We start from the raw sequence: 27,090 nt of genomic DNA on the forward strand, positions 1-27,090 counted from the left end.
TCAGTACAATATCATGTGCGAATAGCATATATTATGGCACCTCCCCTTGAATGTGGCGTGTCAGTGTGTCCACCGCCAATGCAAATAGAAATAGGGTAAGCATAGATCCCTGGTGTAACTCCATAAAATGATCCGAGTCTCCTCCCATTGTCTTCATCTGAGTCTTAACTCCATCATAAATGTCACGAATCATTCTAGTGTACGCTACAGGAACAACCCTAGCCTCTAAACATCTCCAAAGAACCTCCTTTATGACTTTATCATATGCTTTCTCAAGGTCAATAGATATTATATGCAAATCCTTCTTCCTCTCCTTGTACGGTTTCTCTTTTGTTCCATTATATGTGAGATTTTTCCCTCTTTAATTTATTAAACTTTAATTTTTATCATTTGATCTCTTATAGGCATACACATGTCATGACATGTTACCTCATTAAATTTTACGAATACTCTTTTATGTGCCAATAGTCATTATTTATTTTATTTTTAAACTTCGGGAGCAGTCAAGTAACATTATACAAAATTAAAGGAAAAAGTAACTAAGTAATGGTTGTAAAGTTAATTTTAGCGAAAAACATCACTAAAGTCGTTTTAAATTCACAGAAGAAGGGAAACTTAGAGAAAAATAAAGATATAAATTATTTTAGAAAGTCCAAAAATGAAAAGTGGTTACTTAATATAAATGAGAAGAAAGAGATGGCGTTAGGCAAATTCCAAGCTTGATTACGGGTCCCCTGATGTCAAATTCTGTCTTGGGGAGAAAGAAAGAAGACCCTGGCTAGTGAAAACACTATATATTCCAGTTAAGGGGTTCTCTAATATATTGATTAGAAGATTCAATTCCTACACAAAAGAGCTTGCTATCTTCACAATTATCAGTAGAAAATGCACTTGTACAACGCCTGGCTGCCTCCCCCGGTAGCAGAACCGACAAAGGGGGAGAAAGAATCGTTTGCCAAAGTAGTGAAATTCGTTAAAGAATCATACAAGTCGGATGATCCCGATTCGGTTTACGCCACTCTTAAATGGGTTTCCGTTCTTGACCTGTAAGTTTCCATTTCAATTCCTAGTTTTTTTTAACAGAGTAATTCTTTGTATACGTAATTCCTGGTACTGAATTTTATTGCTCGTTGACTTTTATCACTCACTTACACAACCAATTTCAGTAATAAACAGGCAAAAGAGAAATAAAGCAAAAAAGAACCAATTTCATTTCATAAACTATTTGCAATTACAATCACGTGTATAAGCTCCTCCTTCCCACTTCACTGAGCTCGTGAGCCTTCTAACAAACTGATAACAATTTGGACAGCTCACCACGACTCAAACGGACTAAGGAGCTAGCTTTGGACTAAACTGATGTAATAGAAAATACTCTTTCCGTCACATTTATGTGATGCAGTGTGACTGGGCATGCAGTTTAAGAAAGAGAAAAAAATTGTGAAACTTGTAGCCTTAAATATTTGCGTGGATTTAAATCATATCATTAAGGCTAAAATGAGAAGTTTAAAGTTAATTGTAAATATAAAAATGTATCATTCTTTCTGGGACAGGCGAAACTGGAAAGCGCATTACATAATTAGGACAGAGGGAGTACTTAACTACTTCATAATTTAACTGCTAATGACTATCACAACCTAAAATGCTTGAAGTACCATTTCTGGATGCTACATCGTTTTACTCCCCAGTCTGCACTCTCTTTCACTTTCCTCGTCTGGGGTTTTTGAATTTCTCGAATTCGAGTAAACATGATTATTGTGCTGTCTTATATCTATTTGTCAGCAGAATCGAAAATAGAACGCTAATTGATATGATAACAAGATTTAGGGACTTAGCACAACAAATTTATCGCTTGCAACCTATGCAAACTTAACACGAAATAGAACATAATGGAAGAGAAAGATCCTTGTAAGAGGAACTACTTTTTGATATTAAGGCTTAGTCTTCTGGGTATGCTCAAATTAATCCAGTATCTGCTAGGAGTCGCAAAGCATGTTTAGCGCTTCGCCTCGCTTAGCGGGTGCTTCGGTGTCGTCATCAAGGCTCTAAGGCATACTTTCCTTGCCAATGAGCGTACTCTGGATTGGAAGAGGCGACACTAAACAATTGATATTTCACTTTATTGTTATGTTTTTCAATTTCTTTGTCCTTATATTTGTTATTCATGCTTATAATTATTAGTCTTAGCCTACACATACATATTTGTATTTTTTTCTCCATTTGCGCCTTTCTTCATTAAAGCCCATACTTTATTTGCGCTTTGCGCTTAAAGCCCCAACGGACCTTAGAGCTTTTTTTGCGCTTTTTGCCTTTGATAACACTGGTAGTGAATTTGTAGGGTTAGAGAACTTAATTTGTTGAAAATTGAAAGGTGACTGATCTAGAAAAGGGCATCCCGGTGCACAAAGCATCCCGGTGACTGATCTAAATGGAGAGAAAAATTTAGTGAGGATTCAGATAGTGAATCCCAACTAGATTGTGATTAAGACTTAGTTGGTATTGATTAAAGAAAAATTTCTTGCACATTAAGGCTTGGTTACAACTGGGGTTCGTCTTTAGTGTATTGTTTTACTTGACTTAGGGGAGCCTTCATACTTTTCTGCTGGCTCTTTTGCTATTTAATTTCACAAGTTCAGAGGGTGGGCTTTAAAATTTAATTTGTGTGGCTGTGCTAATTTTCTAAATGTGGATACTGATTCAGTAAGTTTTTGTTAGTGAAAGTACTGCAGAAAGAACACTAGAGGAGGTGGTAGTAACTTCTTGTTGCGACCTCCCAAAAGCATATGAATCTTTGTATAAGAAGTTGTAAATGGACCTTATCAAAAAAGAAGTTTTAAATATGGATTAACATACTCGATTGTGTTGTCTCCTATTTGAATCTGCAAATTTTAATTCAATAGAAGTATTTGTGATATTCATTAACTGATATATCTGATAATAGTTATAAAATTCTGGGCGTAATTGAACTCAAGTATTCTCTTATGCAACGTAAGCGCGTAGATAAGAAACCCTGATTGGTCCTTGGTTTTGTGATACCGATATGCATATATCCAGTTTGAAAATCACAATTTTTATCCATGCATGCAGATACAACTTTTTTTGTCAGATATCTAGTCTGGAGTTTTTTTTTTGTTGAAGGGATACGGACTTGTGGAATTATATAAAACCTGCTGACTAATGGACTTACGTGCAGCTTCATAAAGGCAAAAAGTGAACTATCTCTGGAGGATGTTAAAGAAGTAGTTGAAGTTGGATTGGAATTGTTTCGTATATCAGAAAATAAACTTTATGCTCAGGTAATTTCTTCCGAAAGCTACATGTTCTTGCATATCCTTTTGATGGCAGTCTATTTACGTGGTTAAGGTCATTTGCTCTCATCAGGTTAGATGGGGAAATATCTTGGTAAAGGTACTGAATAAATACCGGAAAAAGTTGGCTTTGGAAGTTCAATGGCGCCCTTTATATGATACTCTGGTTCATACACACTTCACAAGGCAAGTCCCTACTTTTATTTTATTTTTGACCTTTTGTTCCCCAATTAACTTGCTTTTATTACCTTTTCTGTATTGACATAGTAATTAATTCAATTTTGGTCACACTTAGGCCACTTGAATTTCATATCATTTTTTCCATCTGAATGCCTTTGCAGCTAATATACTGTCCAGTGCTGCGATTTAACCCCATGAGGTTTGTGAAACCTGATAGTTGCTGGTCAATAGTTTAGGAGTATGGTTCTACCCTTTCATGGCTTTGTAAACCTTATCATGGCTCGTGCTCCCTTGCAGTCGAATTGGCGTGATGTAAAAGTGATAAGAGGATTGAATTTCTTCCTCAGTCTTTGTATTTAAGTTCTGCATTTCACCCCCCCCCCCCCCCAACTCTCTTGCTTGTAAGACCATACAGACCAATCTCAAGTCCCTATTCAAACAAGGCTAGTTCTGCAATGCCTTTTACCCTCTGCATCGTATTACCTACACCTGAATATTTGTATTGAGTTTAATTATTGAATTAGCAAATAGTTGAGGGTACTTCTCAAAATTCTCCCTGCCACTTTCAGATGGAGTTTGAAGATTCATCTGTTATTCTCTTCTTTTATAGCTCATACGGGGTGCCTCATATCTCCATAAGATATATTGACGGCAGAGTAATTCAAATAAGCAATAATTCTTTTTGATGTTTTCTGTCAAGGTGTCGCTCACAATTTAATGAATGTTGGACGTTATTAGTTAATTTGGATGGGAAGTAAAAATAGGGATAATCAGCAGCAATTTTAGAATTGTAAGGAGTTTGCAAGAAGTGGCTTTATCAAAGCAATCACATACCTCAGGAAGTACATTCCTTTCTGAAGTCTGATGTTTATACGCGTAATATTTTATAAATCTGACTGCTCACATACTCTACATATTTCTGTCTTTTGGAAGATAGAGGAGATACATTTTTTTGGTTAACATTTTTACTACCATAACTAATGGGATCTGTATTAATCAGTTTATTACAAACCTAAATCTCATTGTTCAGATACTTAATATGTAGCTGTTATATCATTAACCGTGCGATTGTTCTTTTAGTATATTATATGCTGATTTGTTGAACTATTTTATTTGCTAAAGGAATACGGGCCCAGAAGGGTGGAGAATAAGACAACGACATTTTGAGACCGTTACTTCGCTTGTTCGATCCTGCCGGAGGTTTTTCCCTCCAGGTTCTGCATTTGAGATATGGTCTGAGTTCAGGTAACATTTTACTTCCTGGGCTTAGTCTCCAAGACTGCTAAAATTGACAGTAATGTGGGGTGTATATTGTACTTTATTTCTTAGGATCCTTGAAAGGGGAAGTTCTTAAAAGAGAAGCTAATGTTTCTGTTAGCGTGGAGTATGTAGTGATCTAACTATGAAAGATACTAGTTCATTTATACATGCATTATATTGCTCTAGGCTCATGTGATAATTATGGGTGGAAAAGAACATTTGATTTGTACATTTTTGTTTGTATTTTAAGCTACTTTTCCTTTGGCATGCCATTATTCATGTGAAGACTGGTGGATTTGGAATCCTTTAAGATAATTGGAGAACTTGGCTGACCTTATGCTGACGGTCAGATCCAGGTCATTGAAATCAGAATTTTGCGCTTTGCACAATCTGCATATCATGGTGAACTTATGGGTTTATTAAAAAGTGTTAACTTAGAGGGATTATCTAATTGAAATTGGAATTTCTTGTGTGGTTTACACCTTTTTGGGGCTTGAATCCTTTTTTGGGACTATGAATGAATATGTAGGACTTCACGTGCACTTTGAAGCTGTTAGTCCCTCATTGGTTGCAGGATTGGGTTGTAGTATGGTCTTGGGAAATCCTCCCCTCAGAGCTAGCTCTGGGGTTGAGTTAGGCACAAGGCCCATTTCTTCACATGGTATCTGAGCCAAATCCATTGATTCCTGTTGTTGTTTTTCTCAATGTTGGCCCCCTGGATTATGTTATCCACGTTCCAGTTCTCGTCCTATACGTGCAGGGGTGGTGGTGGTTTAGTCTGACATTAGTTGAGGGAACAAAGTGTTTCCTTATATAGTCGTGTGCAATCTTCCCCTCATGAGCTAGCTTTTGGGGTTGAGTTAGTCTCAATATCTTTTTCTTCATAGAAGCATTCCTAGGATACTTTTGTGATACTTCATTTTACTAGTCATAAATTTGTATTATGATAGTTTTACAACTGATAGATAATTTTTTTTTTTTTTTTTTGGCAAAGTTGTGTCCACGTGGTTGCTCCTGTGAATATCATCTAATTACTCTATGAATGAAAATGTTAGGAGTGACTGCATTTTCCTTGGAAATTTGGCTTGTTTTGGTCCTCATTAATGGAAAGCATTTTGCAGATCTTTGCTTGAAAATCCATGGCATAACTCATCCTTTGAAGGTTCTGGTTTTGTAAGATTGTTCCTTCCTACCAATAGAGACAACCAGGATTTCTTTTCTCAGTAAGGACGATCAACTTATTCTGAAAATCTTTTCACTTTCATTTCACTAGATGAGTAAATTGATTTTCTTTTTGGTGTTATGACAGCACATGGATTGCTACGTGTTTAGCCCACTGGGATTCAGTACCAAATTCCCAGTTTTGGAACAGCCAGTGGGCCTCTGTTACAGCTCGTGTGATAAAGAACTATAGCTTCATTGACTGGGCACATTACTTACCTGATATTTTCAATAAGTACTTGAATATGTTTGAGGTAGGTTATGTTGCATAGACTTTTATCGTGCCGCTTGAAGAAATTTTCTCGGCAACTGAGCATGTGCAGACAAGTCTGTCTTATTACTATGCCTTGTATACAAAATCATATTCCATCATATATGTACATTGAAAGGTTTCTTATCTTAGGAAGAATTGAACTCGTTGGCATGCTGTTTCTCACGTAATACTTCATTCATGCTTGTTCACAGGTTCCCGTTGCAAATGGCAGGGGATCTACTCCATTCTCTGTGGATGTTCCCAGAAACACAAGATTCTTGTTCTCAAATAGAACAATCACTCCATCACAAGCCATTGCGAAATCAATAGTAAGCTCACTAATATAAGTGATCATAAGAAAATATTTGCATATTGTCAAAATGACCCTGTGTTTTTGTCAACGTAAATACAGGTTTATCTACTAAAACCTGGTAGTTCTGCGCAAGAGCATTTGGAGAAATTGGTCAACCTCCTGGAACAGTCTGTTTTCTAGATGGATTTTATATCACCTTGCTTTCGCAAATTTTGTCTTGCAAATTTTGTAAACCATCTCTTTTTTTGTTTTAGGTATTACCATCCTTCTAATGGTGGTCGCTGGACTTATTCCCTAGAGCGATTCTTGTTCCACTTGGTAAATACATTTCAGAAGCGCTTGCAGCATGAGCAACAGTAAGAATTTTTAATCTATCATAACAGCTCTAGATACTACATGGAATATGTTGCCTTAATCTGACGGTAAGACTGGGCTCAGGAGAAAAGATGATGGCGAGCAGTCTGAAATCTTCCTAGGGCAATCAGAGAGGGTTGCTTTTGTGATTTCTATTCTCAAGCTAATTGATCGTGGACAGTATAGCAAAAATGAACATCTTTCTGAAACAGTTGCAGCTGCCACTTCTATCCTTTCATATGTTGAACCATCTATGGTTCTTCCCTTTCTATCATCTCGCTTTCGTATGGCCTTAGAGACGGTGAGTTTGTTTAAGAAAGAATCTTGGTAATTTTGATTCACACTCCATTTTGAACCATTTAAAATAGATAGCTCCTGTGTGGCTGAAGAGTTAATATTCTTTGAGTTAGACTGATGATTTTACCCCCTTAACTACAATTTTCCGAATAGATGACAGCCACTCACCAGTTGAAAAGTGCTGTGACGTCTGTAGCATATGCTGGTCGATCTCTTCTCCTGACTATGTCAGCTTCATCCATGGCTTTGGACATTGTTGATCGTTCTGATTCACTTGTTGACCTGATGATGATTTCCTTGTCTAATGCATTACTTGGGATGGATGCCAATGACCCACCTAAAACCTTAGCAACAATGCAACTAATTGGCTCCTTATTCTCCAACGTAAGTACCAATATTAGAAGTTGCTTCCTAGTTTTGGCTTGATCCACAGAAGATTATGCTTATTTATCTTACCTGCAGATGGCTATACTGGAAGAGACTATGGACCAGTCCTCACTCATGCCAGGATTTCACTTTTCAGAATGGCTTGACGAGTTCTTGTACCGCTTATTTTCGTTACTTCAAAACTTGGAAGCTAACAGTGTTGTGTAAGTAGCACTTAATAGATTCTTCTCACTTTTGTTTTGTCATATTTTCCAAATTAATGCTACAAACTTGAGCACTAGTAATTGGAGTCAATTGTATATCTCGCATAAGCTCAAGGCTGTTGTCATAACTGGTGCTTCAGGAATGAGGGTCTTCATTCACCAGCAACTTCAGGAACTTTCCTGGTAGAAGATGGTCCATTTTATTTTTGCATGCTGGAAATCCTGCTTGGGAGGCTTTCAGAATCACTATACAAGAAGGTATTTTTCCTGGATTTCAAAATGATTGTGATACTTCTGAGAATTACAATTTATACTGATGTAAACTTCTATTTTACTGAACAGGCTCTTAAAAAAATTTCCAAGTTTGTCACAACAAATATTCTTCCTGGGGCAATTGCAGAGGTTGGATTGCTATGCTGTGCCTGTGTTCACTCTAACCCCAATGAGGCAGTTTCTCAGCTTATCAAACCACTGTTGGAGTCTGTTATATCAGCCTTAAAAGGAACACCTGTTACAGGATTTGGTGGAAGAGGAGCTTTTAGAACTTCTGAATCTAGCAAGGTTCTCTTCTTTAACTAATGGTTATTACAACATGCTTCAGGATCGCACTTAACAGTCTGCATTGATTTCTCATTTTGAATTCTCCAGGCTAAACCAACGGTGTCTCCTGCTCTTGAAACTGCAATTGAATATCATTTGAAAGTTCTATCAATTGCAATTAGTTATGGAGGTCCATCACTTCTTCATTACAAAGACCAATTCAAGGAAGCTATTTTTGATGCCTTTGATTCACCATCTTGGAAGGTTTTCTTTCAACTATATATCCTTTTTGATTACCTTTTTCTTACAAACCCTTGATTGTACCCACATTAGTCAAATATATAGGTTGCTGTCTCATTATATGGTGTTGGACAATCCCATCTCTTGGGTTAGCTTTTGGCTTGAGTTAGGCGTAAGGTCCACTTCTGTAGCACGGTATTGAAGCTCGACTCATCTTTATTCTTGGTTCCCCAATGTTGGGCCCTTAGATTATGTTGTCCGTGCTCTAGATGTCCAACCCTGGGCATGTGGTGCGTGCTTGGGTGTTAGAGTTGGTAGATATATGGGTTGTTGTCTCCTTATATGGTTTTTGACAATCCTTAGCTCATGAGCCAATTTTTGTGCTTGATTAAGCCAGGTCAATTTTATTGACAATAATTATCTCACAAAAAAAGTTATAAGCCCTTAATTATGTCATTTCATTTGCAACCTGTGTCGGTTATTCACCCGTCTTAGAAGTTGATACTTCTTAGCTTTTGTCACTCCTTGGTCATGAACTGTTTGATTGTCTTCTAATACTAACCTTTGCACTGGGTGGACACTCTCTAACTTCCTCACTCTCGTGGACTGAATTAATGCTTTTTCTTTCTGGCGTTATAAGGTTTTATACTTGAAACATAAGTAATCTTGCGGTAACACATTCACCTAAATAATCATAATTCCAGCAACCCCTCATGTTCCATCTTCCAAATAAATGATCCTATTAGGGATTGCAGCCTCCCATCTGTTGAAAACCAAGGTGCTTACAAAGATCATGGAGAACACTACCTATTGATCAGCAGTGTGGTTTGGTGATCAAATTGTTTTCCAGGTCCTGGTGATATCAGATTTATCAGGGGAAAGAGTTTATATGATTGACGTATATATGCCCAAGGCTCAAAATAAGAAAATAACCAAAAAAAGAAATAAATTGCCTAAAGCTTAGCAATTCTCTTCATTGAGGATATAGTTGATTACGTCTACATTGCTAACATTAAATGACTTGTAGATGGAGCCAGATGATTGTTATCTTCTATTCATTTGTAAACATATTCTGTAAAGATCTCTCTGGTATATTCCAGTTACCTAACCTCTTGCCTCCTGTGCCTCCCATCCCAAGAACAAAAATCCAAGAGAGTCTGCTTCTGCACGCAATAAGGAAGCATATCAGTCTTTTTCCTCTTTTCTCTGTCCGTCTCCCTGTTTTCACCTTCCATGGCTTGCATTGGGGTAGTAGTAAACTGAGAATCACAGCGAATAACATATACAGAGTATGTTATTTTTCGTCCAGCCAGTCCACGTAGACCGTGTTCATATGAAGCTTTCAGCCATAGTATTCTTGGTCTTTGAACTTTATCTGATAGGTTTAGTGTTACATGACAGGTTAATGGTGCTGGTGACCATGTTCTCCGATCTCTCCTTGGAAATCTTGTTCTTTATTATCCCATCGATCAGTACAAGTACGTGAAAATTTTATCTGGTTATGAATTTTATACATTCACCACGCAGTTTTTCCCATTTTATTTTTCGGTTAGATTATATGGGACAACCGTTTTTTACTAGATAGTTTTCATGCATGTAACTTTTGATTGCACCACTTCGGGATACCAGGTGTGTTTTGCACCATGCTGCTGCCCCTGCACTGGAGGAATGGATCAGCACAAAAGATTTTACTGATGATAAACCCTGTTTATCCCCTACGTGGCATGTCCCTTGCGCTGAAGAAGTTCATTTTGCAAATGAACTCTTGAAGCTGCATCTTGATTCTGCTTTAGATGACCTTTTGAAGATATGCAAATCCAGAATCCATTCTGATCCAGGTAACTATGATTTTCTATTACATTTCTGATTGTTGAAAGTGCAATCTGCCAATCGAATGAATCATAAATCTCGTGATTGATTGACTTTATGGATATTTTCTATTCCTCTACTGAATGGAGGCATAGTGTTTTGTCGAATGGTACTTGTGTAGATCATTAAGATCAGAATGAGTATTAGGTGTTGGTTTCAATAGGAAGTGGTACTTGCATAGTCATTAAGCCCGGAATGAGTGTTAGGTGTTGGTTTCAATGTTCATGTAGGGATGGTTAGATGAATTCTCTGTATCCATTTCGCGCTATTCAAGCCCAACACATGTATCATTTGCTTAGAAAAAGATATAATGCATGCATGGAAAAAAAAGACAAAAAAATAGTTGAGAGTTGTTTACCTTTTCTTTTTCCAGTTGAAAACCTGCGTTGTTTATTTATCTTTTTCTGTAAGTCATTGGCTTACTGTCTTTTAATCTTCAATTGCAGGTATAGAGAAAGAACACTTGAAGGTGACCCTTTTGCGTATTGATTCGTCACTTCAAGGTGTTTTATCATGTCTACCTGATTTCAGGCCATCCTGTAGGAACGGGATGGCTGAAGAGCAATCTGACATTCCTTTTCTAATTGCTGGAGCAACTGGTTCATGTGTTGGCACTATGGAACTACGAGCAAAGGCTGCTGATGTTATTCATGCAACCTGCCAGTATTCACCTTAATCTCTTCTATATTTTCTTGCTTCTTCTCTCCCTTGGGTTACATATGGTGAATTTGATCACTACTGTTGTCACAGATACTTGCTGCAGGAAAAATCAGATGATAGCATTCTGTTGCTGCTTCTGATTCGTATAATTGATTCCTTGGGGAACTACGGTAGTGGAATCTTGTTTTGTACAATCTTCTTTTTCTTGTTATGGGCCTTTCGTAACTTGTACCTGAAGTTATTGAGATGGTCAACAGGAAGTTCAGAATATGATGAGTGGTCAAATCACAGGCAGTCCTGGAAACTAGAATCTGCTGCCATAATAGAACCTCCAGTTAATTTTATTGTGTCATCTCATTCGAAAGGGAAACGAAGGTAAATTTAGCTATGCTTTTGTCTGTAGGACTAAGGGTCATATTGAATATGTCGTTTTCGAATTTGAAGATAATGCCAATTTTGCAGGCCTCGGTGGGCAATTATTGACAAAGCATACATGCATAGTACTTGGAGAGCCTCACAGTCATCATATCATGTCTTCCGGCTGAGTGCGAATGTATCTCCTCCAGAGCTTATCATTCATTTGATGGATGATCTTCTTAATCTCTCTTTGCATAGTTATGAAACAGTCCGTGGGTGAGCTCTAATCTTTTACTCCTAGTATCTGAAAAAATCTTTGGAATTTGGATGATTGTCTTAAATGAGACACTTGCAGATCTGTGATCATAAGTTCAAAGATTATGTGGCGGCTGTTACAATTTTGTTCAGGCTATCTCAGTGTATGATTATCTCCTACCTGATGTGGTATTTGGTTGACTTTTTCTTCATGATATCTATCCATTATGTTCTCTTTGCCTTAAATGAGGTCAAAGTATTACAAATCATTGAGTTTAACCTACACAATATTTCTTCATCCACTGATAGGAGCTCCACAATCACTCTATGTTGGACATACTTCTTTCCTTTAAACCTTTTGCTCATTCACTTAGTAGCCTATATATTAGTTAAGTGATGAAGCTAATATAATTCCATGCTATTTTATTATGTTGTGGAACAGTCATGGAAGTAGAATAATGATATCATCTTTGAGTGATTTAAGCAATTCAACGAAGTGTACAAACTGTGTGCTTATCTCACATGGTCTTTGTCTATCAATCTTAATTTTCATTGGAAAGACCACTGTTGTTGATTACTGGTGATTTGGTCCCATAACCAAGTTGCTTCTTCTGGAAGATTTATTGTATCTCATCTATCTACTCCCCATTTTCTCAGACTTGCTGGAAAATCTCTTTTGAAGATGATGAAAAGATGGCCCTCTACAATCTCAAAATGTGTTCTCAGTCTCAGTCAGAACTTGAAGAATCCTAGCTCACCAGAATATACAGTCTTAGGTTCCTGTGCAGTCCTTGCAACACAAACTGTTCTCAAATGTTTAACAACGGTATTGATCTTCAGACTGCTTGCATTATTTTTTAAGAAGTGAGTACCTGACTCTGTTTTTATTCTTCATGAATCAAGGATTTGAAGACACTTTCTTCTTTCCTGCTTGGAATTCTGTCAAGGTAAATTCTTATGCTTGCATCTGCTTAGCTTGTGATTCCTTGTAGCACAGCGTTGAGTATTGACTGTGTGTTACTGAATCTTTATTGCTCAAGCTCCCATCATGAAACACTAAAAGCTCAGAAAGCCATCAACGAGGTGAGATATACATTCTAACTTGAGTCTTTCCGTTTCTCCTTTCTATGTTGACAAAAGAATATTTACTCTTTTAATTGGGTATCTGACAGCTTTTTGTCAAGTACAATATCCATTTTTCTGGTGTATCCAGAAACATGTTTAAGGTATCAGGCAATTCAGAAGGAACAGATTTCACAGTCTTGGTTTCTGAGATAGGTTCTCTGAGTTTTGAGAGTTCCAACTTGCATTGGCGGTAAGAAATCTTTATGTAACGTCCTCCTACCCCCTCCTACCCCCCTTTTTTAGCTTCATAAGTTCCTATACGTTTATTTGTTTCCATTAGACTAGTATACATAGGAATGGCAATAGCGCTGGGTGTGGCAGGTTTTAACTTCGCTGCAACAGTGCTGCTTCACACCGTCCACTTCATCGCACAAGCTCTTTCTATAGGGCAGGGTGTGACAGATTTTGACTTCCGCTGCAATAACACTGCACTACACTGTCCATTTTACCGCACAGGCTCTTTCTCCCTGCAAAATCCCCGTCCATACTGCCCCCTGCATGCTGCAACATTTTTCTTTTTATTGATCTTTCGCTCAAGCATAACTATTGAACAATAAAACAGATCAACAGAGTGCTTCACGCTTGTCAAAAGATGAAGGAATTGAAAGTAGATATCAAAACCAATAATTGAATTAAAAACCATTAATTTCTTATTGTGATCTAAGATGCAACTCTATGAAAGACGTAGCATCTGCACTTTATGTCTTCTTAATATCTGAAGAATACTAAGCTTCACATTAGCTTGTCATTTTCTCTATTTTGTGTGCCACTGGAGATTTATTTTTAAATAGAGAGTTGCTGGTTGAGACACTTCAAAAAGGGTTCAACCACGAATAATGAAGGCTAGCTGTGGGCAGTGGGTAGTATTGCCACTGCCACTGCCAGTGATGAACTTTGATTGCTGTTGTCATGAGAGATGAATGGATGTTTAGAGACGTCGAATCCCTACTTCAGCATTTGTCCACATTGCCACAACCACCCCTGCCCCACAATTTTCTTGAAAGGAATATTCTCTCGCGTGACCTGTCTTGACTGCCATCACTAATTATTGAAATGTAGATGAAGATTAGCTGCAGAATTATTTTTGTCTTTCTGTAGTCAATCAACGCCTTTTTTTCCTTCTATGCATAAATAAAAAATTCTGTTGTTCTTCCATTTCTTTCAGGTACAATCTGATGGCTAACCGAGTACTGCTGCTGTTGTCTATGGCTTCCAGAAATGACCCTAAATCGTCCTCCAAAATTCTGAGCGAAACTGCTGGTTAGTTAAGTTTGTCCTTTGATCTTCTTTGTTTTTGCTTCAGCGCATTCATTATAGAACACTTCTGCTGATATTCTTGTTCCCTCACGAGGCAAGACATAACATTCCTGGTATTTCATTTTTTTTTTGGTTGATCACTATTCTTCTCCTTCTGGTATTCTTGTTCCCCGAATGTAGTTTAAATTGCATAACTAGCACTCAAAATGGTTGCCATCTGCAAAAGAAACTTTCTTTTACCAAGGAAAAGGGTAAAGAAAAGCCTCAGTTGATCTTTGATAATTGTGATTCTTGTGATCTAAAGTAAGCAGTATTATCTTTTGTGTTTAAATTAATCTTCGGATTTTCAGAATTTCTCATCTTATGATTAATCTTGTCAGGTCACTTCTTACAGAGTTTAAAAAGCCAACTACCGCAGACGAGAATTTTGGCGATCTCAGCTCTAAATACTTTGCTGAAGGAATCACCTTACAAGCTCTCTGAAGACCGGCCCATTTGCTCTACTAACAGGCAGGATAAATCCAAGTCTTCTCTTGAAGAAGCTTTAAGTAACATATTCAAGGAAAAGGGTTTTTTTAGCGAAACCCTGAATAGTCTTTCTCATGTTCATATTATTGACACCGATAGTGCATCTTCTAAAGGAAATCATGGAACCTCTTCGTTTCAGAGTGTGGCCGACAAATCCATCACCCGTTTTTATTTTGAATTTTCTTCATCATGGCCTCGTACTCCCAATTGGATATCTTTGTTTGGAAATGACACTTTTTACTCTAGCTTTGCACGAATTTTTAAACGTCTAATCCAAGAATGTGGTGTTCCTGTTATACTGGCACTAAAAGATGCATTAGAGGACTACATAAATGCAAAGGAGAGGACAAAGCAGTGTGTTGCTGCTGAGGCAGTGGCAGGTGTGCTACATTCTGATGTTTACGGTATTTCAGAAGCATGGGATAGCTGGCTGATGGCACATCTTCAGACTATTATTCAAGCACCAACGGTTGAGTCCATACCGGAGTGGGCAGCTTGTATTCGTTATGCAGTTACTGGAAAAGGAAAACATGGAACAAAAGTTCCAGTTTTGAGACAAAAGGTCATGGACTGTTTAATGAACCCCTTGCCTGAAACTGTTAGTACTACTGTAGTTGCCAAGAGATACATGTTCCTTTCAGCTGCATTGATAGAAGTTTCCCCACCAAAAATGCCAGTTGCTGAACTAGAGCTTCACTATAAGCTTCTTGAAGAATTGCTTGGCAGTATGAGCCATTCATCTCCACAAGTGAGTATTCAACATTTCAATTACAGGCTTTGGATCACAACCTATTATTTTCTCTTTTCCTGTGTTATTTTTCTGGTTATCTTAAAGGTTGCTTTGGTACATAAGCCATTCAGTATTTGATTTAATTGCCAAAGAAAGCCTAAGGACTATCTGGCAATCAACTCAAGTTGCATACCTCTTTGATGAGTTGCTTTGCTGAATGCTGACAGTTCTTTTCCTTGCTCAACCATTTTTAGTTTTACAAGCTCAGCTGGTTCTTCTCAATTGATCTACAGGAAAGACAAGCTTGTTAGTCTCAGCTTTTCCAGATTAGTAGGTTCAACTCTGAGTATCACTGTTGGGTCCCTTCTTAGATTTCTTAAAATATTTTTCTTTTATAACCTTTTGGCACTTCTTATGGTTATGGCCCCACACCAGACCTTGATCCCATTGTTTTTGTACGTCGTCTCTTTGCACCTCGAGGCATCATGACCCCACGTACATTCTCTTTGAACTTTCTTCTTTCCAAGTTGTATATACATTGAGGCTATATCCCAGAAATAATCTCCGCTTTCATCTGTACTCCTTGCGTCCAAAATTGTTGACCTCTGTGAGTTTAAAAAAAAAAGGTGATATTTGACGTGTTCACAAGAAATGATTTTGGCTATACTTTCTGAATGTATAATGTTGTCATTTGTAAATGAGAACATTGTAACTTATAGTTCTTCTCGTCTAGTTTCTAACAAAAAGTTTATCTTCAAAATACAAATTTTAAGTCTGGAAATTGGTAAAATTGACCACCAAAATTAAATAAGATTAAAATTTGTGACTTTTTTTTTTTTTGGGGGGGGGGGGGGGAGGGAGGTTATACTTTCAAAGGTTGACTTCCTATTAACAACATCAGGTTTGAATCCCTTTATCATTTCTTCAGCCCCCTCCAAAGTCTTCTGTAGAATTTGTTGTCACTAAGGTCACAACTAATGAAACGGTTTTCTGGAACAGGTGAGAGAATCTGTTGGTGTCACCCTCTCTGTTTTGTGCTCAAACATTCGGCTTCAGGTGTCCCATAATCAAGTTCATCCACAAGAAGTAGGGACAAGTAATGTGCACAGGAAAGTAGAAGCAGGGAATTGGGATCATTATCTAGTAGAACGAGCGTCTGAGCTTGTGGTGAAGATCCAAAGTTTTAGCCAGTCAGACACTCTTGATGTCCAAACGGACAGAATTTCTGACAGTGGAGTATCAAGCGAACAGTCTCATGATGATGTTAAATGGATGGAGACGGTACAGTCAGCCAAAAGCATCTACTATAATTTTTGCTCCTCAGACCTTTTATTAATTAGCTTGTATTTGTGATGTGCAGCTATTTCATTTCATTATCTCATCTCTGAAGTCTGGAAGATCCTCGGTTCTGCTGGATGTTGTTGTTGGTCTTTTGTATCCCGTAATATCACTACAAGTAAGTAAGGTGTGCAATGTTGCACCATTTCTGATGCTTGTCTTTTTTTGTTTTTTTTTTTTTAAAACATTTTGAATGGATGAAATTGCTGTTTGAAGAACGTAACAGATACACACTTCCCCTCCATTTACTGATGAAAATGGTAAAACCTGTATCTGAGATATCTTGGAGAAAAGAAAACTTGGATTTTTGTTTTTGGTGAAAACTGATGGAAAGCATCTTGTTAATCTCGTTTTTAAGAGGTTAGGCTTGATTTTTCTATTTTTTCTTGGCTTTAAAAACTGCTATATTTTGCAGTTCCCCTCCCATTTGACTGGTTGATCTTTTTCTTGGTTGATCTTTTTCTTTCTTTTACCAACTACATATGTATACTGTTGGAACTGGAAGGATGCTTTGCTTGGCGTCGAGGATGGAAAAAGCTATGAAGGCAGATCTTATTGGAAATAAATGATTGGGTTTAGTTGTTTCGGAGTTGAAAGATAAGAGGACCTACTTTGATCCAAATTAATAGGCTGAAGACGCTGAAATATTACATTTTCTTCTTCCTTCTCATCATGGCCCCCAAGATAGCTTTTTTGGAGTTACTGTTTCTACAAAATCTAGATGGTTCAAGCTTTTCCAAATGAGCAGTATTAAGTGAGACCTGAGCAAATAACTTAAAATCTTCTCTCTTTAAGGGCTTAAGATTCTAGATGAGGTGGCACCAAAAAAATCAATGTGGTATCAAATTTCAATAATTCAATTCTAGTTGCCCTTCATCATCCTCACATGCCTAAAAGAGTCCAGCCTTTCATATTAGTGGTACTGGCGAACTGTTTAAACAGATAAATCTGTCAGGTTTAACAGCTTAAGCTTTTAGAGAAGGTATAGCCACATTATTTATCAATATAAAAACTAGGCAAAATGGCCTCATGGCCACTTAAACTTGCACCGGATTGCCAACCCGGTAAATGAACTTAGGAATTTCCCAGTTTAGCACCTTTACTTTATTGAATAAGGACTAATAAACACATCCGTCTGAGCGTGTTCCTCAATCGCTATGACATAAATGACATATCATATGCTTAACCTTTTATAATTTGACATGTGTAATTTGCAGGTCCCACTTTTTTAATTTCAATTTATCAAAATTTTAACTTAATTTTTGTTCTTTCTCTTCTCCTCCACTACAACTTAGACCAGCGAGAAACTCATAAACTTGCAAAAAACTAAATTTGGCTGGAGAATTCGCTGGTAATGTCTCTGGCTGGCGATGAATAGTTCGCTCTCCGTGTTTGTCTATTTTGTTAATTTATATTTACCATCTCCGCGCAAACACCTTTTTCCATTTAATTTCAACAACCTTAATCACCATCTCCATCGAAACCCTCCTTCCCACCAAGCCCATTGGCATAGAGCAAACAGATCAGAAATGGCATTTCAACCCCGTCGTTAATTTTTTTCTTAAAAAAAGGAAAAGAGAGGAGCATTGACCAGATTGGGAAGCTAGCTTCTAATAGTGACCATATCGGAAAGCCTGATGTGAAGAACATACTCCAAAAAGAAATACTCCAAACACTTAATGTGAAGAACAAAGCCTTCTTTTTCGCCAGAACTTCATAAAAAAATCAACATCCCTATCGAAATAATGACCAGATCGGAGAAATTGATGTGATTTTCTTCTGCCAAAATTTGTGTTGTGGGTTAGCTTCTCCTCTCTAGATCCTTATACTCAAAAAAAAGAAGCTCTATTTCCTTTTCAATTAAAGGTTAATACCGAAAAGAATGAGAAGGGGTGGGGAGGAAAGATTTGGGTGATGATGGGATACAAAAAAAAAAAAAGGGAGAAGGGGTGGGAACGAAGGAGGTGGGAGGAAGAACGGGGAAAAAGGGTGCCTATTTATTCTTTTTATCTTTTGTTATATATTAATAGATTTTTATTTATTTAATATTTTTTTTAATCCAAACTACTACATTCACGCGCTATTTAAGTGTGATTTGCACGCAGTTTCGCCATGTCAGCAATGTTTCCTCGACGTAAGCATGATCAACGGTCAGAGGTGTTTATTAGTACTCACTCCGTCAAGTACAAGTGTTCAAATGGAAAACTTATAAGTTTATCTACCGGGCTGACTTTTAGAGAAGGTATAGCCACATTATTTATCAATATAAAAACTATTGAGCATAAATTTCTCCCTGCTGAGTTTTGCTTCTAATTCTCTCAGATGCTCTACTTCATTACCTTTTACTACTGACCTTCTCCCTTTTAGCTACTACCGGAGCAGAATTGCAAGTCTCTTCTTCCTTCATGTTTTGGTGATATTTCCGCTGTATACATCATCCAGACCATGTAAAATCTTGCACGTGTAGTTCTCTTAATTCGTTCTTCCAGTTTCTAGTCTTTGATTTATAACTACATATAAAGTAGGTGCTAGTTGAAATGGAGTGTTGTTCAAACAAATGATACTGAAAATTCAAATACTTGATATTTTTGCAGCTGTTACACACGTGAAGAATTGATACATAAGTAAGTGCATTCCTCTTATGTGATACTGTTGATTTCTTGTAGGAGACATCAAACAAAGATTTGTCGACCCTGGCCAAAGCAGCTTTTGAATTGCTAAAGTGGAGAGTTTTCTTGGAGCCCCATTTAAAGAAAGTTATACTCACGATTCTTTCTTTAGCCAATGATGCCAATTGGCGCACAAGATCTACAACTCTGACTTATTTGCGGAGTTTCATGTATAGGTATGATCTTTTCATTTTGATCTTCATGCTCCTTTTCCCCTCCGTTGAAAAATTTCCTTATTTTGGTTCTTGAAGAGAAAATGAGGTATTTTTGAAAGAGAAAATTGAATCACTTTGAATTGAATCATCATCATTTTTACTTCAACCTCAATCTTCAAGTATAACTCACTGTCTTGTTCCGGTGGTCTACTTTAGCCAAATAATGCAAAAAGGCAACTTGTAATGTCCTGAGAAATGAAGTGCTCTATTGTTGCATCATACAGGCACACTTTCATCCTCTCTAAGGTGGACAAAGAACAGATTTGGCGAACTGTCGAGAAGCTACTCACAGATAATCAAGTTGAGGTTAGTTTTTGACTAGAGTACATAAATTTTAACTGACATATTTGAGGTATCAACTACGTAAATCATTTGAATTTTGTGCATTATCATTTGATGTCTAGGTTTGAGAAAGTAAGTAATCTCTCTGATGCTCTTTGCATGTTTTGTGCAGTGGTTGGTTTGGAACAAATGCATTATTTTCTTAAATTTAGTGGGTCATGTTTTATTACATATAATAGAAAAGGATAGAATGCAATTTTCCTCTGTCTATCCTATCATATCCGGCTAAAGGTAGGCATGGCCCCCGTGGAGGACAAAATGAGGGAAGCGAGACTGAGATGGTTCGGCTATGTGCAGAGGAGAAGCTCAGATGTCCCATTAAGGAGGTGCGAGCGGTTTTGGTGGGTATGAGAAGAGGTAGAGGGAGGTCTAAGAAGTATTGGGGAGAGGTGGTCAGGCAGGACATGGCGCCGTTGCAACTTACCTATGACATGGCCCTTGATAGGAGGGTGTGGAGGTCAAGAATTAGGGTAAAAAGTTAGTGGGTAGTCGAGCGTATCTCTGATACGGACAAAGGGTATTAGGGTTAATATGGTAGTTTTTTTACCTTAGATTGCTAGTATTTCATGGTTTTTTCATATTTTCTTCCGCTTCGATCTCCTAGTACCCTGTTGTTGTTACAGCTTGCTATTGCTACCGCTTCTTTTCATCTACTTCTGACTTTGTGATTGTTGTTACTATTTTTTTGGCTTATTTGTTGATATTACTTGTTTCCACTCTTTCTTTTCTCTTTCTTGAGCTGAGGGTCTATCGGAAACAACCTCTCTACCTTCCCAGAATAGGGGTAAGGTCTGCGTACACACTACCCTCCCCAGACCCCACTTGTTGTTGTTGTTGTTGTCTATCCTATTATATGTTTGATGCACCAAAGGGCAACCTTTTTTCAAAGATCACCCTTGGTTATCGTATTTCTTATCTGATTCTATATGGTATTACAGAACACATCAATTTCTTGTAGGGTCGTCCCTCTTCTATTGCTGTAGCCTGAAGGTGTCTCGCATGCGTAAATTGGTACCATGAGCTTCTCTAAATATTGTTGGTCCAGCTCCGGTTGCCTGGTGATGAGACAGTTAGGATACTGTTGCATCAGGGGAGGCAATAATTTATGTAATGATGATATAGGTGATAGATGTTATGTGTTTGATTATAGTCCTTTTCAACCATTCATGTTCAGGTCAAGTGAGATTATCATCATTTAAGGTTATTGGTGTTTGAAAGCTCTTTTTATGTAGCTTGAATTATGATTGATTATTGCCGCCCCATTCCACGTAGGATAGGTTAGACTTGTTTGAATGGTATATAAAGCTTCATGCTCTCACTACTAAGAACTTGCGCCTTGACTTCTTAGTCAAATAATAATGAACCTAGCCGCTAAGGATAATCTCGATGAGTTGTTTGTCCTTGAGGTTTGACTTGATGCATTACAAAATAGGACCAAGCTCAGGGGAAACCAGCCAGAGGTGTGGGAACTAACTGCCATACCAGATCAAGCATTACATCACATAAGTGGTGAGCCATCTCTAGAACCGCTTGCTGGTCCCTGGCTGTGCCTAATTGAACATCAGGACTTCAACCAGTAGAGAATATGATATCACGTCCCACATCAAATAAGAAACACTTATGTAATGTAAGGCATGCTTTCTGTGTGTAGAAGTTGGGCCTGCTCTACGTGCTTCTTTGTTGTTAAGATGAATTATGTGTAAGTGGTAAGTGCATTATTTCTTGAGAAACAAGACATTTGCATTTTAAGTAGTCTTGTTTTATCGTCTTTTATAATTAAAATAGCTTTAGTTTTCCCTGATTACATAAATATGGAGAATGTGTTGTGTAAACAAATTCACTTGGATCCTTTTGAACATTCTTGTCAGGTGAGAGAGCATGCAGCAGCAGTTTTGGCTGGGCTAATGAAGGGTGGGGATGAAGATTTGGCCCAGGATTTTCGTCATAGAGCTTATGTAGAAGCAAGTATCATTCAGAAGAAGAGGAAACAAAGGTTCTTTTCTTGTTTTAGTTTTACTCAATTTTGCCTAGTTATAATTACTACGTTCTTTTCATTTTGTTTGGTTATCTCTGATGATCATCCTAGAGAGATCAAGCCCCTCTGTATATGCTCATCACTGGTGATCATCCTGAGAGATCAAGCCTATCTGTATATGCTTACACCATTTACCTGGCATGGGCTTGCTAAGTCATTACTGATGATCACCCTAGAGAAATCAAGCCTATCTGTATATGCTAACACCATGCACCTGGCACGGGCTTGTTAATCATTACTGATGATCACCCTAGAGAGATCAAGCCTATATGGGGTTGTTGGTCAAGGGACATATATATAATGATTAAGAAATGTATACACTTGACCGACAACTTTATATTGGTAAATGGTTTTAGTATACAGAATGTTTTGATCCTAAGAGATGACTTAACAAGTGAAATAGCATAATGATGATCAGATAGGCCAGCATGGCCTACTCTACATGAGTAATAGTCACGTTAGTGCACATATTTGATCTTGAATTTTAGTGGCCTTGTCGTATCTTGTTCTCCGTTTCTCAGTTGCACGATATACATGTTTCCACTTCTTTTTTCTTAGCACTACAAATTCAAGGAATGCAAATAGTTAGAAATAGGAATTTAAAAATAATTTAGAAGTTAACAAGCTAAGCAGGATTTAGAACTTTCAAAGAAGTCAAGCTACACATTAGGTAAGAAACTAAACCCGTAGCAATAATATAATGGACAACCTAAATCATACACTAGTATTAAGGAAATTACTCTGCTAAACATACCGTAATTAGGGAAAAAGAGTCTACATGTAGAAGCTAGATACTTTAGTCTTTCAAGGGTCCTTACATGTTAATCATCCAATAGTTAGAAAATATTACAAGACATTTGGTATTTTATAGGGCCCCAAAATTAAAGTAGGCCAAAAACAAAAAGACCCCAAAATGGGAAATCCATCCCGAAACAGTCATGCTACGAGCATTGAGGGTGGATTGCAATTGCAACACTGTCTTTTGAGTTGCTTAGGTTCCTTTAGGTTGTGATCATGTGTTGCGATTGCAACTTGATTTAATTGGCTGGTCTTTCAGGTGCTATTATACTGCGATCGTAACTCTTCTTGTGAGCCATCTTGACAGCATTCTGTTTAGCCTATCCATTTGTTCTACAACACGGATCCCTCTAGTGCGATTGCATGTATTCATGTTAGTCTCATAGTGGTCTCCAATCTGCTCCTTTGGCCTCTCCAAGCTCCGGGTTGGCTTTGTGTATGCCCAAGGCTCTCATCTTGGGCTCTGGATGTATCTCAAGTCAATGAATTGGCCTTGCTTTTTCTTGAGGAACTAATGTGGATCCTTCTCGGGTGCTCTGTTTTTCCTTGAAGATTTGTAGCCTCATAGCTTGAGATATTGTTAACGGCTTCTTTGGAGTAAGGTCCTCTCCGCGGGGTTTGCATGTGGATCGCCATCAGCCCCTCTCTCTTCAAATAGATTTGTCCTTCATTGCCTTTATCAAGAAGTGTTAAAGTCAGAAATATTAAAAGAAACACTAACCCCATACTCACCCTGTTAGTCAAGCTTATAACCATTGCCATTGATCTGCTCCAACACTTGAAAAGGTCCATCACTTCTCTGGCCGATCTTTGCCCTTCTTGAAGGAAACTTCTTCTTCGTCCAATGAATCCACACTCCTCAAGCACCCGGTTGAAAGATCATTTGCTTCCTTGATTGGTTCGTCTTGGAAGTATACTCCTTGGTTCTTCATTTCAAGGTGCGCCCTAGGTTTGTCATGTAGCCTTTTCATCACTTCGTCTTTTTCTTACCATCAACACTCAAGATCTTTTAGTAGGAATATGAAGTAAATCAAGAGGGGACACAGGGGATTAAAACCATAAACAAGTTCAAAAGGGGTAAAAAGAGGTAGACACATGCATTGGCCTATTAATAAAATGAGATGTTCGGTCCTTTGCATCGGGTGAAGGTAGAATTACTGCTTCATTGGTTTGAACCACATTTTTTAGCCATTTTCTCTCTCTCTCTCTCTCTGTTTCATTTTTTGGGTTCAAGTAATTGAACAGAAGAGAAGGACTGGAGAGCAACCAAGGTCTAGTGGTCAATGCAGTGGCTTTAGAACCATGAGTCTCAGGTTCAAATCCAAACGGAGGCAAAATTCCATCTTTCCAATTTTTGATGGATAGAGTTACTCGATATATGTGTTGTGGGAGGTAGCAGGTATTTTGTAGAATTAGTCCAGATGTGCGTAAGCTGGTGCACACACCACAATTATAAAAAAAAGAAAAGAGAAGGAATAAGTGATTCAAGCAAAAAAAAGAAGGGGAAAGTCAGATTGCACTAGAATTTTAGATTCAAGGTTTGGACAAGACATAGTGAAGGAAGAAACATGCATTTGAGTGGGGGAAAAAATTAAGTTTAGAGGAGATAGTATAAGGTTGGAATGAAGTTATAGGTGTGGGCTATGCGATATTGGCGAAGGAGGATCCCGAAAAAGACGCACATGTCGGAGTTGCGTGCCACCCCAAGAGGCTGTGGTGGTGTGTATGTTTTACGGGTGCAAATTTCGATAGTGGGCTTCTAGAAGCTGGAGCATCCCTGAGCTGTTTCTGGCAACTGGAGATCTTTTTCTCGGTACTTTTTAGGGATTTCTCTTTTCTTCTTTTTTCTCAAGCAGAAAAGGGAGAAAGGATATTAAAAGAAGGAAGAAAGGATTTCTTTTTGGATTGGAGATTCAAACCCTTGGCTGTGATACCATGTAAAGAAAAGAGAAGAAATGTTGAAGAATGAATTGCTTGATTATTCCCTCAAACATGTTGGGGTTTAATGGTGTTCACAACTAATCCTAAAATGGAAAAGAAAGTAATTCCTATTCATAATTACACAATCATGGGGATTCTAAATCTTTCCCATCTTTACAAGGAATGTGCTCTTGTCAAATTCTTAACAGTTACGATCTACAATCTTCTAAATCAATGGTGGTATCGGGAAAGCTAGCATGTATATAATGTATACATAAGCAGTCCTTAGTAGATCATCATCCTGCTAATGTATTTGTTTCAAGATCAATGTTGGATGCTTTTATGCTCCTATTTTGGGTCTTGGCCTAATTTTTTGCTGGCAATCATAGTGATAATGATATATGCATGCACTTGAGGAAATGAAGATGTAAATGTTTGTGGTTGTTGAACAGAACTCATGATGATCCTACAATTTGTCTGTTTTTTTTTGGCTTATTCATCACTCTCATTTAGCTGCTTGGGGTGCTGACAATTTGCACTTGTGCGTTTTGACAATATGGTGTGTGGTTACATCCTTAGAGAAGTAGGGTGCCGGAGGGAGAGAAATTTGATGCTTATGTGTTCTGTGGGTGAATGTGTTGCATGCTTCTAGTATTCCTGATGACTGATATATGCCCTTATCCATTCAAATTTGCAATTGCAGAAGCATGCGTTCTGGACTATCCGCAGCATCCCTACATGGACGGATACTTGCTTTGGCGGCTTGTGTGCTATCAGTTCCTTATGATATTCCCAGGCATGTCCATTATCTAGTATAGTTTCATATATTCGAAGATATATTTCACTATCAGTTCCTTCTGATATTCTCAGGCACATCCATTATATAACACATATTTTCATATGTTTGAAGATATATTTCACTAAGTGTTATCTTAGGAAGTTCCGGTTGTATGGATTACTCGAGGGAAATTTTACTCATTAGTGACAAATTGTCAACTTTTATTGCAGTTGGTTGCCAGAACACGTTACATTATTGGCTCAATTTGTATCTGAACCATCACCTTTAAAATCTACCGTGACAAAAGCTGTGGCAGAGTTTCGGCGCACTCATGCGGACACATGGAATGTTCAGAAAGATTCTTTTACTGAAGAACAACTTGAGGTATGTTTACGCATACATTTATTGTCATTTTTGTACATTTAGCAGATGTATGGGTTCCGAATTAGGTGATATATATGTGTGTGTGTGTGTTCATAGTATATACCCGAGTAAAAACCTATATTCAAACAAAAAGAGTTTGACATGTATATATATGGTCCGACTTGATAGCACTGAGTGTAGTTGTACTCACCCAGTTCTAGTTACTTAGATCCTTCTATGCACAGTCTTTTTGCCGTCCAAGGTTTAGAGTTGACATGGACAATTAATCCCTTCGAAAGTTTATCTACGAATGGAAGGTACTAAAAGTTTTCTTGTAATTAAAACCTTGTTAGACTTAGACATGAACTTCTCTTCTTTTTTGGGGGTGGGGGGATTAACAATTGGTTATTTTTAATTATAATTTATGGGTTAGCTTTTAATAAAAATTAAAGTAGAGGCTCTTCTAAAACTTTCTGTAAATTCACCTTGAAAGTCCGTAATATATATACTTGTTAATAGAGTTTAATCTGAGTTAAATAGTTTAAAACAGTATTTGATTGTCCTCGGATTGTTTTTAACTTTTTTATTCATGTGTAACTACTTTGAGAATATTGTATTATCTAAGTTATGTGTATCTTGAGAATCTATTACAATGACATGGTTGAGATCTTATTGCCAAAAGGCTCTATATTGAATTCCATCCAAAAATAATTACTTGTTGAATGTGAAAATGAAGTATTTTTTTAAGTTTTAAATAGAAGACTTCCATTTTTTATATTTCAAATCCTAGTTCCAGACGGGGATCAGATTTATCAGTACAGCTAGTACTTAAATAATTTTAAACAAGCCACCCTTGTAATTGATGTAATAGCTGCTTTCTTAGCTAACAAGATCGTTTGCGACTTCTTGCAGGTTCTGGCTGATACATCATCGTCCTCATCATACTTTGCCTGACATACATGGTTTGCCTTACATGAGAGATAGAATAAAGATAAAACAACGAGAATAATAGGCGTTTTTCTTTTGAGTTTGACCATTAATGAAATTATATTCTCTTTTTATTTTTTGTTTCATTGTTCTTCTGATAATGATGACATTTTTGACTCAGCCTCTTTACATATTAAAAAAATCTAATCTTCAGATGATATTCTCCCACAGAACACAATCTGAATTGAAAATCTTTGATCCATTCCTTATTTCTTTCCATCATCTGAATCCTCACGGTTTTCATGATCAAGTTTCTTGTGCAAGTGACCGTCTGTGCTTTGGGTACACAATTCCCCTCTTCATGAATC

The 27,090-nt window shown here is 37.5% G+C and overlaps 1 protein-coding gene across 2 annotated transcripts; it reads left to right on the forward strand.

Annotated features, from left to right (window-relative positions):
* The first annotated feature begins 627 nt into the window (after window positions 1–627).
* On the forward strand, window positions 628–26,950 carry LOC107782113 (proteasome activator subunit 4). Of its 2 annotated transcripts, none has more exons than XM_075234495.1 (35): window positions 628–1,046; window positions 3,194–3,296; window positions 3,382–3,494; window positions 4,611–4,733; window positions 5,870–5,971; window positions 6,058–6,223; window positions 6,435–6,551; window positions 6,635–6,702; window positions 6,790–6,891; window positions 6,974–7,190; window positions 7,340–7,570; window positions 7,649–7,776; window positions 7,917–8,034; window positions 8,119–8,337; window positions 8,425–8,580; window positions 9,958–10,034; window positions 10,186–10,394; window positions 10,872–11,088; window positions 11,176–11,255; window positions 11,343–11,460; window positions 11,548–11,718; window positions 12,355–12,523; window positions 12,601–12,644; window positions 12,738–12,780; window positions 12,870–13,012; window positions 13,988–14,082; window positions 14,460–15,355; window positions 16,337–16,618; window positions 16,698–16,802; window positions 19,342–19,520; window positions 19,784–19,865; window positions 21,770–21,894; window positions 25,358–25,450; window positions 25,663–25,816; window positions 26,708–26,950. In XM_075234495.1, the coding sequence occupies exons 1-35, from the start codon at window positions 886–888 to the stop codon at window positions 26,747–26,749; spliced, it is 5,448 nt and encodes a 1,815-aa protein (XP_075090596.1). In that variant the 5' UTR covers window positions 628–885; the 3' UTR covers window positions 26,750–26,950. The 2 variants fall into 2 exon arrangements, with proteins under 2 accessions (XP_075090596.1, XP_075090599.1); XM_075234498.1 differs by having other exon boundaries at window positions 16,698–16,793.
* The last annotated feature ends 140 nt before the right edge of the window (window positions 26,951–27,090 follow it).

The sequence above is a fragment of the Nicotiana tabacum genome, chromosome 2 (genome assembly GCF_000715075.1).
Source record: "Nicotiana tabacum cultivar K326 chromosome 2, ASM71507v2, whole genome shotgun sequence".
In the NCBI taxonomy this organism is placed as follows: Eukaryota; Viridiplantae; Streptophyta; class Magnoliopsida; order Solanales; family Solanaceae; genus Nicotiana; species Nicotiana tabacum.